The 17811-nt window shown below is 40.5% G+C and overlaps 1 protein-coding gene across 5 annotated transcripts in view; it reads left to right on the top strand.

Annotated features, from left to right (window-relative positions):
- Window positions 1-4509: 4509 nt before the first annotated feature.
- Window positions 4510-17811, top strand: part of KCNC2 (potassium voltage-gated channel subfamily C member 2) — a 102064-nt gene continuing 88762 nt past the window's right edge. For all 5 annotated transcript variants that reach the window (XM_026074289.1, XM_026074292.1, XM_026074290.1 and 2 more), the window contains exon 1: window positions 4510-5166. In XM_026074289.1, coding sequence (XP_025930074.1) covers window positions 4510-5166 — 657 coding nt within the window. The remainder of the gene's footprint in view (window positions 5167-17811) is intronic.

The raw sequence follows: 17811 nt of genomic DNA, 5'->3' as shown, positions 1-17811 counted from the left end.
CCAGTTCTGTTACTGATAAACCAATTTTACATTTCAGGCTTATTTAATAAAAATGCAGTTGTGCTTTAGACTTCAAAAATAGTAACAACTGCCTGCTGGTTTTGTTTTTAGTCTTGTGCAGTTTAACTACCCCATGGCTCCTACCAGTTGTATTTCATGGTCATTTACTTAATACAAATTTTCATCTTTTTTTTTTCCTCTTATTTTTTTGCAGGAAATTCTGAAGAGTGAATCTGACTTAATATCAGTGTACTTTAGTATAATGTGGCTGTCATGTTCTGCAAGAACTGTAATGAATTATTACGTGTAATTGTAAATAGTAGAGATGATTAGAAATAAGGGAGAACAGAAAAGTAGGAGAAACAAGTAGAAGCTTAAAATGTTAATGGCAGTGGATATTTAAAATAATTCATTTATTTCATCATCAACTAAACTGATATAAACTGATCATATTTGGCTGTGTCACTCTGTCTTCAATTATAATTTTCAATTACAAAATTGATTTCCTTGTTGCCTTTCCCAAACACAACATCATATGAAAAATATGAAATGCTGGCCTGCATTAGAAAAATTTAGCAGATAGAAGGTTTTGTGCCTCCCATGTACCACCTCCCCCTCCAAAAGGCTATCTTTAGCTGGGCAAGCTGATCTTCCCAAGCATCCTCCCATCAACAGAGACAGAGCTCCTCCAGAAGGTGATTCAGAGCATGACTGTAACTTCGATGCACTGCCATTGTCCTCAAGTCTGTTTCTCTTTGCCACAAGTCATAATTTCAGATAAGGCCTTTCCTTTCTTCCACTTACTCTTTTATTGTTGGACAGCTGGTAATTCTAATGACTTTGCATTGTAGTACTTGAGCTTGGGAAAAGAATGATCACTGCTAGCAAGTAAAATGCTTGTTTGGCTTGATTTTCTAATAGCAGTCTTCACATCCAGCTTTATTGCTTTGTCAGTTTTAAAAAAATAACATGGGACCTTTTCATTTCATAACACCAGTCCATCAAGGAAAATTGATTGTGTTTTGCTTAGTTTCACACAGTTCTGTAAAGACAGCTCTAAATTCTCAGGTACAGAAAGGTTTCCACTAAACTTTAACACAAATGTTTTGGAGAGTTTGTGTGAATAGTTTTTGTTTTTTGTTTTCATTTGCAGATCTATTTCATGGTAAGACTCATTCAGGAGACTCATTTCTAACTCTTACACGTCTCACATGCTCTCACTTTTATTGGAAATTGAGGGGTGCAAAAATTCAGGTCAGTGTATTATGGGGGAAAAAGAATTCATGAATGTAACAACAGTTGCCTCTGTAGAATATTGTCTGCTTATTCCATGATATTCAAGACAATGTTGGCTCTGGAAAGTCAATTCTAATATAATTTCATCCTTCACTGAGAAATCTGCCACATGCTGAAAATACAAGGAAGAGTGACACACAGAAAAATAAATAGCATTATATTTAGCAACAGACATGTTGTAGAATATGGACATCTTGACTGGACTGAAGGACTATTATATTATAAAGGAGACCATCAGACCAATCGGGCAGTAAAAAACTGTGTGTTTAAGAAGCCTGAAGTGTAAACTAATTTCTCATAATACAGGCCTTTCTCATGGCATTTGCATTACTAGGTATGTCTCTAAAATTTTGTTTATGAGCAGCTGTCCTGGTTAGTCTTTGGTTGTTTTTTTTGGTGGAGGTGAGTGATAAGCTGGTTTGTAACTTCATCATGCATGTGGGACTTCAGCAGACACTGGTAATTCAGAGGCAAATCCTAGTATTCTGTGATGATAGTTTGCCTGGCATTTTGGCAGCTACTGCAACCCCATGGTTTTCCATAAGGGATGAATGCTGCAGAGCTGTAATATATTTCTCCAGAATGTAATGTAATGCATTTCTCCAGAAACCTCTCATAGGTCACAGAGAAGACAATGAATATTCATTTTGGTCTACTCCCTCCTTCCATATATCCCCTTTCCACAAAAATCCCCTTTGCAAAGGAAAGTATGGCATGAGTTGTATTGCTTCAGTTTAGGATGGGTGAGTCTCTTCCACTGGATTTACAACTATGTAATTGAATATTAATTTTGGCTCCCAGGAGTTTTCACTAACTGATTAGATTTGCTTTGGCAGGATATATTCTGCCCTGGCTTTTTTTAGGAACTTCAAAATGTACATCTGGAGTAAGCTTTTGAAACATTTCTTTGAAACAATTCTGCTGTTGCTTTGGGATTCTGTATTTACATCATGAGTGCCACATACAGACAAATCTGGGTTAAAGCAATCTGTTTGAAGCACAGTGTCCTCTGATCATTGCTTCCAGCAGATGTCCCACCAAAGGCTCTGATGTGGAAGGGGGGCATCTCAGCTACCCTCATCTCACTCATTACCCTCCTTGGTGCCAGGGACTGCCCTTGGCATGGAGGAAGAACTTTCTTTTGAGGAAGCAGCAGGAGGAATCACCTCTCACTTTGCATGTCTTCTTTCTGGGTTTGGAAGCTTCTTTTCCCTTTGACCAGCTCCCAACTTGGCTGAAACCAGGCATCAGTAAACTGGGCTGTATAAAATAACTCAGCTGGGTTGGTGGCAGTCACTGGCAGACGCATTTAGAGAGGGCTTGTGGGCTTACACTTTATTGGGGGCTCTCAGCTTCCCCCCCACCCCCGCCCGTACTGAGGACAAAGTGTACTGAGTGTGAAATGTACCCAGGGCACTATATCTGTTTTTCTCTGGCTGACATAAAAGTTGGATCCCCTCTCCTTGACCCCTCCCTCCGGCTTGCCTGAAGAGACCTGGAGGCAGGGTCTCCTCCAGCTGCTGGCGAACACTTGGGCTGGCTCCGAGGGTTGCTCGGGAAGCCAGGGTGCTTCTCCCTGCTGCAGCCAGCCAGCACCCCTGCTAGGCCCGCCGAGTCTGCGGACACTATGTGAGTCAGGAGCTGTAAGCACAGGTCTGCTAGGTGTAAAGACCCTGTCCTGGAGAGGTGACCAGCTCCTCTTTACTGTCACGTGTAGCCAGGCGCTGCTCTCCCTGCACCCATCCGATAAATAGCTTTTCTCAGTCCCCATCCCTTTCTGGTGTTTTCCTTAAGTGAACCAAATTTACATGTAGCAGAGTGGAGGTGGTGTTGCCTTTTTCAGATAGATGTGGTATTTGTTTTAGCTGTCGCCTCCCTCCACCCCACAGCGCTGGGAGTGGGGGGCTGGAGGGGTATGGAGGGACGGCTACCCTGCCCCCGCCCCGGGGAGGGGCTACAACCCCAACGAGAGGTGTGTTTTCACCTTTAGATTCGTCTTCCCGACGAGCCGCTGGGATTACGGCAGCACTGGTGCCCTGGGTGCCCTGCCCTGCCCTATGGTTTTGCTTTCCGTCGGTGATGCTTACTTGCAGTCCCGATGCAGACAGACTGCATCTCTCTTGTAAAATGAAGGAAGCAGGATCTCCGAGCAGGCAGCGGGAGCAGCTTTTATTCCTTTCGGAGTTGAGCATGGAGGGAGGTAAAATAGCTACCTGAACATGGAAAAAAACAACAAGTAGTTCTCGCCTGACAGAGAGAAGCGCAGATCGGCTGAGATTCCGGCATCCGCTGCGAAGCAAACGGAGCCTGGTGTAGGAAGAGGAGCCACTTTCTCGCCCCTTGCTGAGGTATCTGAGGGGTGGCAGGGAGGAAGAGGGGCTGGCAGGGGTCAGGGAGAGACCGTGGAAAAATCCGCGGCAGCCTTGCTCTGCTTCCAGCGGCTCTTCCTCGAGATGCGTGCTCATCCTCATGATTTAGCTGAGAAAGTAGCAACCCAAGCTCCACACATTCAGCTTTTACAAGGGTGTGCCTGCTGCCTGAGCTGCTTAGAGGGCTCGGTATTTCCTCCCAGGGAGCAATCCCTCCCTCCCAAAAAGGAGAGGAGAGAAAAAAAAAAAAGGGAAAGAAACCTCCACTCCCTCTTTTCTTTTTTTCTCCTTATTACGCTGTTAGCATAATAAAAGATAGATGTCCATTAAATAATTAACTGCTCACTTTCTCTTCCATCCGCTCCATTCAAGTAGCCCCGAGAGGGAGACGGGGCTGGGGACGGCGGCTGACCCGGACAGGGGCGGAGGTGCAGCAGTGCCGTTTCGGTAGGCTGCTTTGGGGGGCAGCCCCGGGGGCGGGGGGGGTGTCCGGAGCCCTGCGCGCCTCCCGCGGCCGGGGCCGCCCGCGGAGCGGCTCCGCGGCGGGACGAGCCCCCGAGGTGCGGGGGGCGCCCGGCGGGGGCTGGGCTCGGTGGCGAAGGCGAAGCCGCGGAGGGGGAAGAGAGAGCTGTGCTGCTTGGGTGTCTCCTTCTTGATTTTTGTTGTTGTCGCTGTTTTTAAGGCGGAAACTAGTCTCCCGCGAACCTGCCCGCCGTCCTCGCCCGCCTGCCCAGCGCCCCGGCGGGGCCGGCGCCCGCCTCCCGCCGCCCGGCCTCCTCCGTCGCTGCCTCCCTCCCCCGCCGCCATCTCCCGCGCCCTCCCCAGTCATGTCCGACCCGGAGCGATGGGGAAGCTCGAGGACAACGAGAGGGTGATCCTCAACGTGGGGGGCACGCGGCACGAGACCTACCGCAGCACCCTGAAGACCCTGCCGGGCACCCGCCTGGCCCTGCTCGCCTGCGAGCCCCAGGGCGAGTCCCCGGGCGGCGAGGAGCCGCCGGCGCCGGCGCCCCCCAACCCGCCGGTGCCGCTGGCGGGCGGCTGCCCCGAGTCCGGCGGCAGCAGCTGCAGCCCCCGGAGCAGCGGCGGCGCCAGCGAGTTCTTCTTCGACCGGCACCCGGGGGTCTTCGCCTATGTGCTCAACTACTACCGCACCGGCAAGCTGCACTGCCCCGCCGACGTCTGCGGGCCGCTCTTCGAGGAGGAGCTGGCCTTCTGGGGCATCGACGAGACCGACGTGGAGCCCTGCTGCTGGATGACCTACCGCCAGCACCGCGACGCCGAGGAGGCGCTCGACATCTTCGAGGCGCCCGACCTGCTCACGGGCGAGCCGCCTCCCGACGGCGGCGGCGACGACGACGACCTGGCCGCCAAGAGGCTGGGTATCGAGGACGTGGGGGCGGCCGCCGGCGCCGCCGACGGCAAGGGCGGGCGCTGGCGGCGGCTGCAGCCCCGCGTCTGGGCGCTCTTCGAGGACCCCTACTCCTCGCGGGCCGCCAGGGTAAGTGCCGCCGCCCGCCCGGCAGGGGGCGCCGCGATGGGGCCGCCCGCGGCAGCCGTTGGTGACCGTTGGGGGGTGCGTGCGCCGGGGCGAGGCGAGGCGCGGCCCGCTCTGCTCTACTCCGGGCGGGAGGGCGAGCGGTGGCGCCGCCTCGCCGCGTGTTTGGCCCGCCGGGGTGGGCGACGGTGGCGGCCCCCGTCCCCGCTGCGCGGGCGGGCGCTTCTGGGGGCACCGTGTTGAGAGTCTCGCCCCCGGGAGCCCCACGCGCCCCACTGGGTGCAGAGGTGCTGCCTCCCCGCGGGCCGCTCGCGCGGGTAGGGACGCCCCGGACGCCATCTCGTCCTTGCCGAAGGCCTGCGTGCGCGGGTCGGGGTGGCTGGCCCGCCGGACCGCCGTCGCCCCGCCGCTGGGTTTCCCGTGTGGGGCGAGGCGGTGGCGGGGTGACCTCGGCCCTTCGCCAGCTTTGCGCTGCACCCGGGAAGGTGATCCGAGTTCAGGAAAGCGAGTGCGGCAGAGAGAGGGTGACCCTGGCGCTCCTGCCGCTGACTTCTCAGAGTGACCGTCGCTGACTCTCTGGTTGTGGATTGGAGCGTAAGGGCATGAAAGGCTTTGCTAGGTTACCCTTATTTAGGTAGGGATTTTAGATTTTGCCATTGAATGTTTTCCGCTTTTGAGGGCGATTCTGATTCTACTCCTGCATGTTAGTTGTTGTTATCAGTGGGGATGGGGATTCACTTTCTAAACTGTGGTTTTGGAGCAAGTAAACCTTTTAATTCCTTTGAAGGGGAAAAAATACAGTGGTTTTCTCAAGTTTAACAATGAAAAAGGCAACCAGCAACAAATCCTCTCTGCGATGCACAAAAAAAGAAGAAATTGTAGTGGGAAATGTGTTTGTTTTTTAAAATGGTAATAACTGTTTTGCAGCATATGTGTCAGGATTGTGTGTGAAGCATTCAGACCTAAGCCTCATCCTGCAAAAAGTACAGTTACTGTCAGAGTCATCTCCAGGTCACTCATACGAATTTCTCTGGAAGTCTTGTGGATGCAAACATAAGCATATGTTAAGTGATTCCCCGAATAGTACCTTATGGCCTGATCCAGTTTCTATGAAAAAGTTAGCAACTCCTATGAACTTAGTGGGATAAATTAAAAAAAAAAAAAAAAACACAGGAAAGGCCTTATAGGAATTACTGTCCTTTGCTGAGTGCCAGCACTGGTTACATTTTCAAAAATTGTGTACCAGTTTGTTTTGCCTTGACAGCTGACTCCGAATGATACTGAAATACATTTTTAGTGCAGGATTAGTTCTGAAGAAAAACTACCAGAAGTGTCTATTTTTGCTCATCAATGACATACACGTTGCTCACATCTTTGCTGTCTGAATTTTAAAGTAAATGTTGCTGTCAGTTATCTGACAAAATAGTAGTGTGCATGGTGGTTCCATTGCAGTTCCATCACCTACTATTTCTTTAAAGGTGTGCTGGCCACACTGGATCTGTGGCTTGTACAGTACAGAATCTTTCCCCTCTATTTTGCTAGAGATTTGATGAATATGAAGTAAAAGTTAAATGGAAGATACCAGGTGAAATGTGGAGATAGGCATGCTGATTGCAATTACACCATGAGATTATAGCTGCCACTTGTGTTTTCAATCCGCTTGAATTCCTTGATAGTCTTCCAAATTGTCCGTCCTTACTAGAATATCCTGAACATTAGCATCAGTGGTTTGAGTAAAAACATTTTGAATCTGCAAAATGAATAATATAAACTTGTAAAGTGGCAATATTAATCTTTTAGAAGATAATGCATTTAGCTTTTTATAGTGTTGAGAACTGGTTTTAAATGTTATATTCAGATTTCAGATGAGTAGGAGAGTGTCAGAGCTATAATAACTGTGTCTAAGTTAGTGTTTTAGTTCTCCTCAAGACTGCTACCCTGTATGTTGATCTTTCAGGTAGTGAGGCAGTTTTGAGAATTGCTGACAACTTTTAAAGCAGTAAATAAATTTGTATTTAAGGACTAGCATACGCTTAATAAGCACACTTGAACACATAATAAACAATTTAAGGTCGTGGTAACCTTAGTTTGGAACTGAGATGTTCCTTTCAATTCAGCATTTCCTCACACCTGAAACAGAGATATTACTTTCTGAGTATTCTGGCAACTACAGTTTTGTTTTGTGTCAGCTGAAATGATGTGTAGCTCTAAAACCATTTCGGGTGAAATCCTGGCCTTACTGAAATCAAGACAAAACTCTAAGGACATCAGTCTTTGCCTCACAGTGTTAGAGACTCATATACCACTTAAATTATGGTGAGGCTGCTTAGTGGTAAACTTTCTTAATAATTGCAGTAGTTTTTTTTTTTTAGGATTCCTGCCTGATTTAACTTCAGTGATGTCTGTTCTGGGAAGTGTGATAATGATAACAATTGGATATTTTTTATTAATGAATTGGCCCTTAATATTTGTGACTTTCTTTATCCTGAATTGTGATCTCTAAAAATAGAAATTTACAGAAATTCAAATATAAGTTGCCATGGTAACCTATTGGGGGATAGTGCACGCACAAGATTGTTCTAGCAAGACCATCCAATGATGTTATATAAATAGTGAAACTAGTTTGTTAACAAAAAGGTATACTTCATCTGAGATTCTGAAAGATTTTCAACTTTTATTGTATGCAGTTTTATATTCAGATAGTGACATCTACTAATCTTGCTTTTTGTAGATGTATACTGTAATACACCTATATACAGTTGCTTTGAAACCTGCAACACTTTGTACCTCAAGTTCAGGAATTATGTCTTAATATTATTTCTGTTTTCATTTTATCATTTTGGATTTCAAAGACTGAATTGAAATTAAATGGTACAGTGGTACTCCTTTTACTGCAGGCTTAAGTAACAGAGCAATCATTCACACACTGCTATTTGACAGAATACTATTATGTGGATATAGAAAGATCCTGACATAAGATATTGTCATAGGAGAAGTATTGGACAACCAACTAAATCTTTCTGTGCATTGGTTTAAGCATCTATGAAACAGATACTATCATTCTTATCTGAATCATACGTGTGTATTGTGAGTTCGATTAGTCAATATCCGTAAATGACACTGATATCCTTTGATGGCAATTGGTTCATAAGTGCGAAGTATTCATTATACTTTGGAATAGTAAAGTCCAAAGCTATGTCTAAATAGTTTGTGAGAAAGTGCAAGAGGCATAATTAAGCACTGAGTTTGAAAGAGTGTCTGCAGATGACCAGCAGGAGCTACAGTGTCAGTGTTTCAAATTAATTAAGCTTTTTAGGCCTTTTACATTTGAATGATAGTTGAAATATGATTCCGTATAAAGAAATAATTAGTATTTGTCATTGATGTTTCCTAAGGTTTATGGATTGCTCATGTACTTACTACAGGTACTCAAGAGTGGGCCTGGGATTCATGAACTTCGTATCCATATGCCCTTCACTTTTTGAGAAGACTGTAAATCTGTTCACAGATAAGGGGACAGTGACTACAAAGTTGGGTAGCTAAGCAACAGAAGAGTCAATGTGGCCTAGGGTACTCCAGCAGGTACTGCCTCTAATTCCCTTTTCATTTCCAGCAACTGAAGGCAAGTTACATAACTCCTTTGCTATGCATTCTTTATGCATAAGTAACATCATAATTACTTGATTTACAAGGGAAGGATAAAAATTAATTGACAAGTATTTGTAAAGTTCTCTGTGCGTATTTGTAAGTATTCACTGAAATGCAAGTAAAACCTCCAAGAGCCTTCCAGTCTGGGACTTAAGATACTTAGATCTTGTAAGTGTTTTTAAAAATACTGATCTTATCCCACTTCATCTTTACATGAGGGGCTGGACTTGAGCAGTAGGCAGTATTTGATGTTGGATGGAAATATGAAGTCCATATGTACTGCTTTATGTGAAGTTACATTGACAGAGACGCATGTAAGTGTCCCGTAATGTCTAAGCCAGCTTTGAACATCTGTGATGCTGGTGATAGGTAGAATCATCTGAAATGAGCAAGGTGGGAGAGGGAGAAAATATGATTTTGTAGATCCACTCAAAATGCTGAAGTCATGGACCTCATTATTAGAGAAAGTTCTTACTAAAGGCATCTCACCTCTCTATTTGGTGATTTGGTTGCATTTTTTCCAGGTACCTAGATACCTGTTGTATACCTGGCTGAATGATTTAGGTGGAGTGTATTTAGGGCTTTGGCTGTTTGTGATGCAAGACAGTTTTTATTTTTGGTGTAAGCAGCACTGCTGGGATAGTCTGATTGAGACACAGTGAATGAAGTGAAAATATTTTCAGCTCAGAATACACATATGTAGATTAATAGTAAAAGATCAGAGTTTATCTGCTTTCTTAAAAAATAATAGAAAAGCCCTTCAATTCATAAGTGCAAGTCTTTTACTCTTCATTTCATCTTCAACAAGGAAAGCAAGTACATGTTAGGAGTTACCTTCTAATAATTTCTGAGTTATGCAGAGTTTTTCTGTCTGGAAATGATTATAAAACTGTATAAAGAAAATAGTAAAGGATGATAAAGAAACTGAAAGGGAGGAAATTCCTTTTGCCATCAAAGAGTTGAATTTATTTTTAGGTGGGAAAAGAGACCATTAGTTTAAACTGGCTAAAACCAGTCATTCTGCTTGAAGCATTTAGTCTGTGGGAGCTGCAGTTCCTTTTAAAGTAAGATTTGTATCTAACAAAATGACAGAAATGATAATGCATCACTATTACAGATGTTCACTGAATCCATAGCTTCATGTGTACATGGGCTGACTAAATCACATTATAAATGATTTCTATTAATTTATGTCTGTAATGCTGGCTCTTAGAAGGCTTAATTGTAAGTTGTTGCTTAATAAATTACCTGTTCAACATAAACTGACTTGATCTACCTTAAATTTAGATGGTCTGATGGTACTGGCATATCAGTGAGGTAAAATAAGAAAGATTTCTGCCTTTTTCTCTACAGCTGTTCTGCCTGCTGCTGCTACTGTTTCCATGGAAACAAGCCAGCTCTTGGCTTCCCTTTTCCATTGAAAACAGCCTTCTTTCTGTCACTTATTAATCTCAGAAAAGCATTTTGTCATGGCTCTGACATAAATGCCACAGAGATGATCTGTCCTATGATTTCAGAAATAGATGCTATTACATTTGTGCATATGCACATAGCCAGATTCATTTCCCAATGACTCTAGAAAAATTTGGTTAATGGATTTACTCTGAATTTACTTTGGTGTAGCTGGAAGTGGAAATTAGCCTACCACACATAGTCCATGATAATAACAGTGGGAGAATTATTTTTGTTTGAGAAAACCGGTGGACAGCATTCCATTCTTCTATTTAATTAATACATAAAGTGCTATCTGTCACATTTTGTTTACAGTGTTAAAAATCTTAAACGATTTGCTCTGGGGATGAGAACTTCATATTGATTAAGGTGGAGGTTTGTTGGAGGACAAGCTCACAACTTTTTGTGAATATTGTATAGGTTTCAACGTTATATTTAGCCAAGGTATCACATTATCATGTGGTCACAGGAAACAGTCAGGATAAGAAAAAAGTGACATAAGAAAAATGGTATTTTTGAGGTCCTTATATTCGTAAGGTGTCTGGTACCTAGCCCAAGAGATATTTGTAAATATTCTGTGAATAATTTGTTGTTTTGGTGATTTTGTATTGAATCATAATCGAGGAAAAGTCAGAAGTCAGACTAATCTGAAATCCTTGATTGGTTTCCTTCACTATAGGAACTTTAAGATACTTCAAAAGGAACTTTCTGTAAAACTTACTTGTCTTTTTCTCCCTCAATGATAGTGCACGGAAGGTGTCTGAATTCCTGCTTTCTTCTTCCTATGAACAGTTACCTTTCGATCAGAGTGGAAGGATCAGAGAAGAGGAAGGGCATTCCTATACAAATTCTTAGTATTTTTATAATCTCTTATGAAGTGTTGTCCAGTTGTTTTATGATGATAGAGACAAGTTCTTCTCGTTATCAAATGCTGTTTCAGTGCTGTTGATTTCTACAGATACTTTTTTTCCTGATGCTTGCACTTCAGATTCTGATTTGTCTTGGGGAAACATGGTTTCTTTCAGCCATAACTGCAAAGAAAGGGTTTATGCTCTCTGTATTTAGGACCTGATGGGATAGTATGTTTCCTTTTAATTCTCTTCACTGAACTCTTCTTTAGACCTTATTTCTGCCAGTATGATTTATATAAACGTATTGATTCAGTGCAGAAACTTGTGGAGATTTTTGCAGTTTACTTTTTATCATGAGCAAATAGGCAAATAAATATATAGTTAGGGTAGTATTTGGAATATCAAACTGTTGGTTGTAGTTCTACTAATGGGTATTTCTTGTAGTAATGTAATTCCTTTATACTCACTTAGTCATTCTTTCACTCACATGCTATTTCCAGTATAAACTAGTGATTGCACAGGAACAAAAACTTGTTTTTAAATCAGTGCTAAGCAAGGCTATTCAAGAATTTTATGTAGAGAGCATGTTGAACCTATATGCATTCTTACAGTAACCATTGTTTCCAAAGGGCTTTTAACCTGATGCAGGGACTGAAACATGAGGACCTTTCATGCATCAGAAATAGTATAAAATGGTGAACGCAACATATGGTTGTGGAAATATGTACAGGCATTCTAATATGAACTTATTATTGGCAGTATTTATCAACATGACAAAATGGATTCAAGTTGTAGTGGTTTATTTACTTCCCCATCATGCTGTATTGCATAAGTTGCTATAATTAAATGGTATTTTGTGAGAAATACCTGTAGAAATAGCTGTGTAGAAAGATAATGAAGCCACAAGTTTTTTAGTTCTACAAATGTGTTTAATTGATATGATTGTTAGTACTTTATGATGACTAAAGCACTTCTTAAAAACTATTTCCATCTGTTAAATCAGTAGTGTTAGGAACAGAATGCTTTCTAATCAGACAAAACAAATTTTTGTGATTTGCGATTTTCTTTACAGAATTTTTGACTGAAGTGATGGCATGAAGCTTGAAAATTATCCAATTATATATTATAAATGTATATTGTTTCCTGCTGTTGTTTGAAAATTCTGAGATTTCTCTGTGCTTTTAGTCTCCATGCCAGTAGGTATGTTCAGTCTCTTGTCTACAAAAGGCTCAGCATTTTGTAGTCAGCAGAGATCCTATTTTAATTGTGTATATAGACATACATCTATGTATACATACTACTTTGCTTCTTAAAATTAACACTAAGAGGTTTTTAATTTTTTTCAGAAAGAAATCTTCCTTTTGGCATGTATAAATTCTTTGTTTTAGAAGTGTGTACTTTGTTGCATGTTCTTACACGTATTTATACGTATACACTTGTTGCATGGCAAAATTGTACTTGTTTAGTGTCCAGAGTGCTATTCCTATTGCCCATTTACAAACAGATTTGTTGCTTAATTTATAGGAAGTAATCTCCAAACCCAGTGGTTAGTCATTAAGTTTAAGACCACTGTTTTGTTTTCTCCCTATTGTATATAGTAGAACAAACTGGAGTAATTTTTAAACATAAGTGCATTAATGTAAGTTTCTTAGTGTTTCCAGGTGAATCTTGAGTACGTATCATGCTCCTGAAAAATGTTGTAAATAAAGGAGAACAATCTCTTAGCCTAGTGCTGAACAGTATGTAAACTTTGCTAATATCTTGTGTAAAGTATACTGCACAATATCATGTAGCCTTATTTCTGAAATAAATACGAGTATAGTTTATTGTATAGGTTTGCATAGGTACAAATAGCTGTAGCCTTTGTATAGGTATTGTATAAGTACAAATAGGTGTATATTTTCATCAGTATGTTGCATACTAAGTTGTATCTTTTAGTGTATCTACTCTTTGAACAAGTTGCTGAAGTATCTCTTGAAGTTTGTGTTTCTGGTTCTGATAATGTATAGAGTACTAGTTGTATAGCAGTAATCCTCTTTTGACTGTTTAATCCTTATCCTAAGAGAAATAATTCTTCTTCAGGAGTGACTTCCACCACACTAAAATGCTTTCTTTGATAAAAGCACAGGGATACTCTAATACTAGGGGTCTGCATAATGTGTGGGATTTTAAAGCAACAGAAATGAAAAGTTGAAATTTGATGAATGGCTAAGAATTCTCTTTCAGGGAATTGCTTTTGAGAACGTGAAGTTTCATATAGAGAAAAGGAAGGCTACAGAAGAGTACTGTAAAAAGCTGCAGTAATAAGGAACACTGACTGAGTTCCTAATGATTTTGTATCAGAGGCTTCATCAGTGCCTGGTCATAGCACTGAGACAGAGTGTTTAAGGATCTCAAATAGTGTCAGACTGATCATGGTGGTCTTAAAGAGAAGGAAGAATAATTTCTTCTAAGCATATTTTTATTGGCCTGCTTAATTTTTCGGAACGCAAATATCCACAAGATATATTAATCTTTTATATGCTGTCTACTGTAAGATCAAGGGAAATTAAGCATGTAGTAATTAGTGTTTAGTAAAATCCTTTGCAATCACAGATTTTCCTTCTAAGTAGTGGTAAAAGTCCTTAAGGTAAAAGAAGTTTTTAAAGTATACAAACGTGTGGGTATAAAATTTCTTTATTTTTTGGATGCCTAATACAACAAGGAGACTTAATCCTTAGTCATTATCCTTAGAGGTATTCAAAAATTCTCTATACTTTTCAAGAAAGCTGTATTTTTTATCTTTTTGTCACTGGCAGTTGGCAATCCTCTACCCCTTTGAATGGCATTTATTTGAAATAATTGGTCACAGGAGTATTTTAATTTTTGGAGAATTATGGTGGTTAAGAGGTGGAAAAGTTATTTGAGATTATTTTGTTGTTATCCCAACTGACATGCTATTTTTCCTGACAGCAGTTTTGCAGTATCCTGAATTTAATCCAGATTTGTTTTGAGAAGAACCTTTTTTTGTCTCCTTGGTTTTTGATTGCACTTGGGAAAACTTGCACTTCTTGCACTTTAAATTCTAGGTTTAGTGTCTATCTTCAAATTTCTGTTTGAATTTTAGGACATAATTGATGTGCAAGCACGTCTGTGTTTCATCTTGAACGTCATGGCATTAATCTGGGAAATTACTTAAACAGGCGATTTACTCTCTTGATTTTGTGTGTGCTTAAAATTAAACACGTTGAAATGTTCTGTTGGACTGGCAACTAAGTTTTGACCACTTTGCAGGATCAAGTTCTCATCTTCCAAACTTCTTTTCCCTTACAATGGGAAGTGGAAGTCCTTTTGTTTAATAACTATTCTGTGATTCATATTTTTATAGTTTTAAAAATCAAATGTACATAGTAAATGGCATATAATAAATGGCATCAACAACTTTTTTGTATTGAAATCAAGTAGGGTAGGATTTCAGCCCAAGTATTGAACATCAACTTTGCTATTCAGCATCAAATGCTTTAGTTCATTATATGGTATTATTTGATATTAAACAAATGTATTTACACACCTCAGGCATCTTTATCTTTTGACCATGAAAGTTTGTAGTGGTTATATTCTAGGCTTGGATTGAACCTTTTGGCAGCAGAACAAAGTTGTTCTGCTCGATGAGGTGATAGGATGCCTGTGCTGTCTGGAGAAAGAAATGGACGTGTTTGTCATTTGTCTCCAAAAAAAGGCACGTGAGGCTGGTGTCTGTGACCCATGAATGTTCAGCAAAATTGGTTTGGTGCATTGCAGCTACAGGGTCTCCTTGGTTAGTCATTGTGTATTTAAGTTGGTGCCTCAACAGCAGAACAGATTAAGTGGGGGAGTTAAAAAGAAGAAAGCATTTGATAAAAGGGAAAATTGCATCTTGGTGGAAAATGAACAAGTACCATTATAGAATGAAGCAAAGAATATAGTTTCATAATTTTAGTTTATCACAACATAACCAACCAAGCCTTAATACTGGCAAAGACATTTTGTATTACTTGTGTTTTCTATCAGTGGTATTCATTGTTTTAAGGATGGAAGGTGTTGGTTGGTTTTAAACTGCAGGCTTGTCTACCCATATTTATACTTGTTGTAATTGCCACTTCCTTAATTTTTAAGTGAGAAGGGAGTGTTGATCTTTTTAAAATGACTTCTCTAATGACTACATTTATTGTATTTTGGAAACAGCTAACATAGCCGGTACGACTCACTTTTGCAGTAGGCCTCCACCTTAACCCAGGTTTTTTGACAGCTGAAAGTATCTCCCAAAACTAACTTCTGGAGAGTCCCAGAGTTCTTAATTTTCTGTTTCCTCAGTCTTTAGTCCCATCTCTTTGCATGTCAGTATCTTGCCTATCACTGAGCCAATGACTGGCTATTGTAGTACTTGTGAATCAATGGCTTTCCAATGCTTTTGTAATAAAATGAGCCATTCTGCTACAGTTTCAAGTACGATGACTGTTATAAATACCTCTCTACTGCTAATGCCACCTCTAGTAGCCACATTAGCAACTTTTCTTTGAAAGCTTGATGGCATACATCACTTACTGAAATGAAAAGCCAGCAAAATTTCAATGATTTTGTATTCTCAACAATTTAAAGAGTCTGGGGCATTTGGTAGAAGAAATGTACCCATTAGTCTCTAGAGAAGTACAGATTTAGTTCATCTTGGGTTTGAATTTCATTATAGCAACTTATCTTGCACTGGAATCCTGACAAATTCATATAAGTTAAATGCAATGGTCTTTGAAATAATTTCTGCTTTTGTTAAACTAGCAATAGTCAACGTTATAAAATAGTGTGAGGAAAATTATTACACTCCCGTCTCATGCTGCTACTGTTTGCGCATTCCTTGAATATATAGATCAGGATGTGTGCATTAGTAATTATAGTGAACAAACATTGCAGATTTTATTTTTTTATGTTTACCAGCAATGCTATTCTAAAATAAGGTAATTGTTACAGTTTCTAATCATACTGTGAGCAAAGTTCTGCCTCCAGAAACCAAAACCTTGTCTCTGAAAGTAAAAGTCTTGGCAATAGTGGAGGCTAAAGGAAAATGCGGGATAGAAATTCTTCTTTGCAGTTCTGCTGTTCAGACAAGTACAATGCCAGTGTGCCAATTATGTGCATTACAAAAACAGATGTGAATTGTCAGTCTGAGATAAGAGGACGAGAACATTTGTGGTCCTAGTGCTTTCAAACTTCAGGTGGAGTTTTTATCTATATGAACATACAGACACACATATATACATATATACGTGCATGTATTAGTGTTCCTAACCTGTAGTTAGGAAAGTCAAGAAGATTTTCTCTGCTTTTTTTTTTCTTTTTTTTGTCTGCTTGTTCTTCAAGACTTTATTAAAGAGGGCTACAGTCCAGATCTCATTATTTAATTCACAGTGTTATTGCTTTTACTTGTTTAATTCAGATCCCACCTAGTAGTTCAAGTAGAGCTTTGTGGATTCTCTGAATATTCTGCTTTATAAGGTTATGATAGATCTATCTTATTGGCCATACTTATATCTTGGCTATATAGGCATGTAGTATTTTGTTAATTACATTTATTAGTAGATACAATGTTCCATCCTTTATGAATTGTACCTCAGTAAAAATCAGAAAAAAACTGAAGCAGTTCAGTGAGTATTGGAACTAAAGAAATCTCACTTTCTGTGAATGAATGTCTTATGGTTGACTTCCAGTTCCAATTCACCTTTTTCCTGCTGTTGACATATTATAAAGCCTCTTCTGAGAGCAGATTTGTTGCTGTCAGAAAGTCTTTAGTTTCCATTACAGCTTTCTTCTCTGTCTGGCCCCTTATTTTCACAATTGGGTAGAGATGTAACTGTTTTCAAAATCTCTATCCTCTGGTATGACTTACTTATAAATGGCCAACTGGTTCGAAGTTGTTAGGTGGGGGACAGGTGAGTCTTTTTCTTTAGAAAACAAAGATAGTAAAGTGGCATTTAATTTAAAGTCCTGATTAAGTAAAACATCTTTTTGACAGAAAAAAATTACATTTATACCTGCTACATCGGGAATATTAACTCTGCCAAGGTAACTGGAACTCCAGAACAGGTTAAAAGAACAAGCAGAGGCTTAAGTGCTGTTCTGACTAGGTATGGATTTGGCTGACATAAGGAAATCCTTCCACATTTGAGAACTATGCCTTTTGGTCAGGAAATACTAAAACAGGGTGGAAATTATTTTACTGTTTTTTGTGCAGTCACTACTGCATTATGACACACATAATGTTTTTTAAAAAATAGTTAATTGTTCCAAAGCAAACCGATGTTTTATGGTATCCATTTTTATGGACAGACTCTAGAAAAATGTAAACAAGAAGAATACTCTTTCCACAGGTTTATTTTCAAACATCCTATAAGATTTAAAAGAGAATTATATTACTTCTATAGAGTTATATGGAGTGGTTCAAAAACCTATAAAAAGATCAAGTTCTTCTGGTAAATTATATAGTCTTTCACTGGAATCCTACTGTTTTTTATTATTATTAAATTCTGTATATTGTTTATATTTTTATGAGAAAATTTTAAGAAAAACATTTCTCCAGAGGATGCAGCTTCCCTTTCTGCAGCTGTTGGTAAGGGGCAAATATAAACCAAAATCAGATTTGGCAATCATTTTCATCAGATCATGGTGATAAATGCATACTATAATTTTT

This window comes from Apteryx rowi, unplaced genomic scaffold (assembly GCF_003343035.1).
Source record: "Apteryx rowi isolate R43461 unplaced genomic scaffold, aptRow1 scaffold_385, whole genome shotgun sequence".
Lineage (NCBI taxonomy): Eukaryota > Metazoa > Chordata > Aves > Apterygiformes > Apterygidae > Apteryx > Apteryx rowi.
The sequence above is the reverse complement of the archived record's forward strand: the minus strand, read 5'-3'. Positions and strand labels throughout refer to the sequence as shown.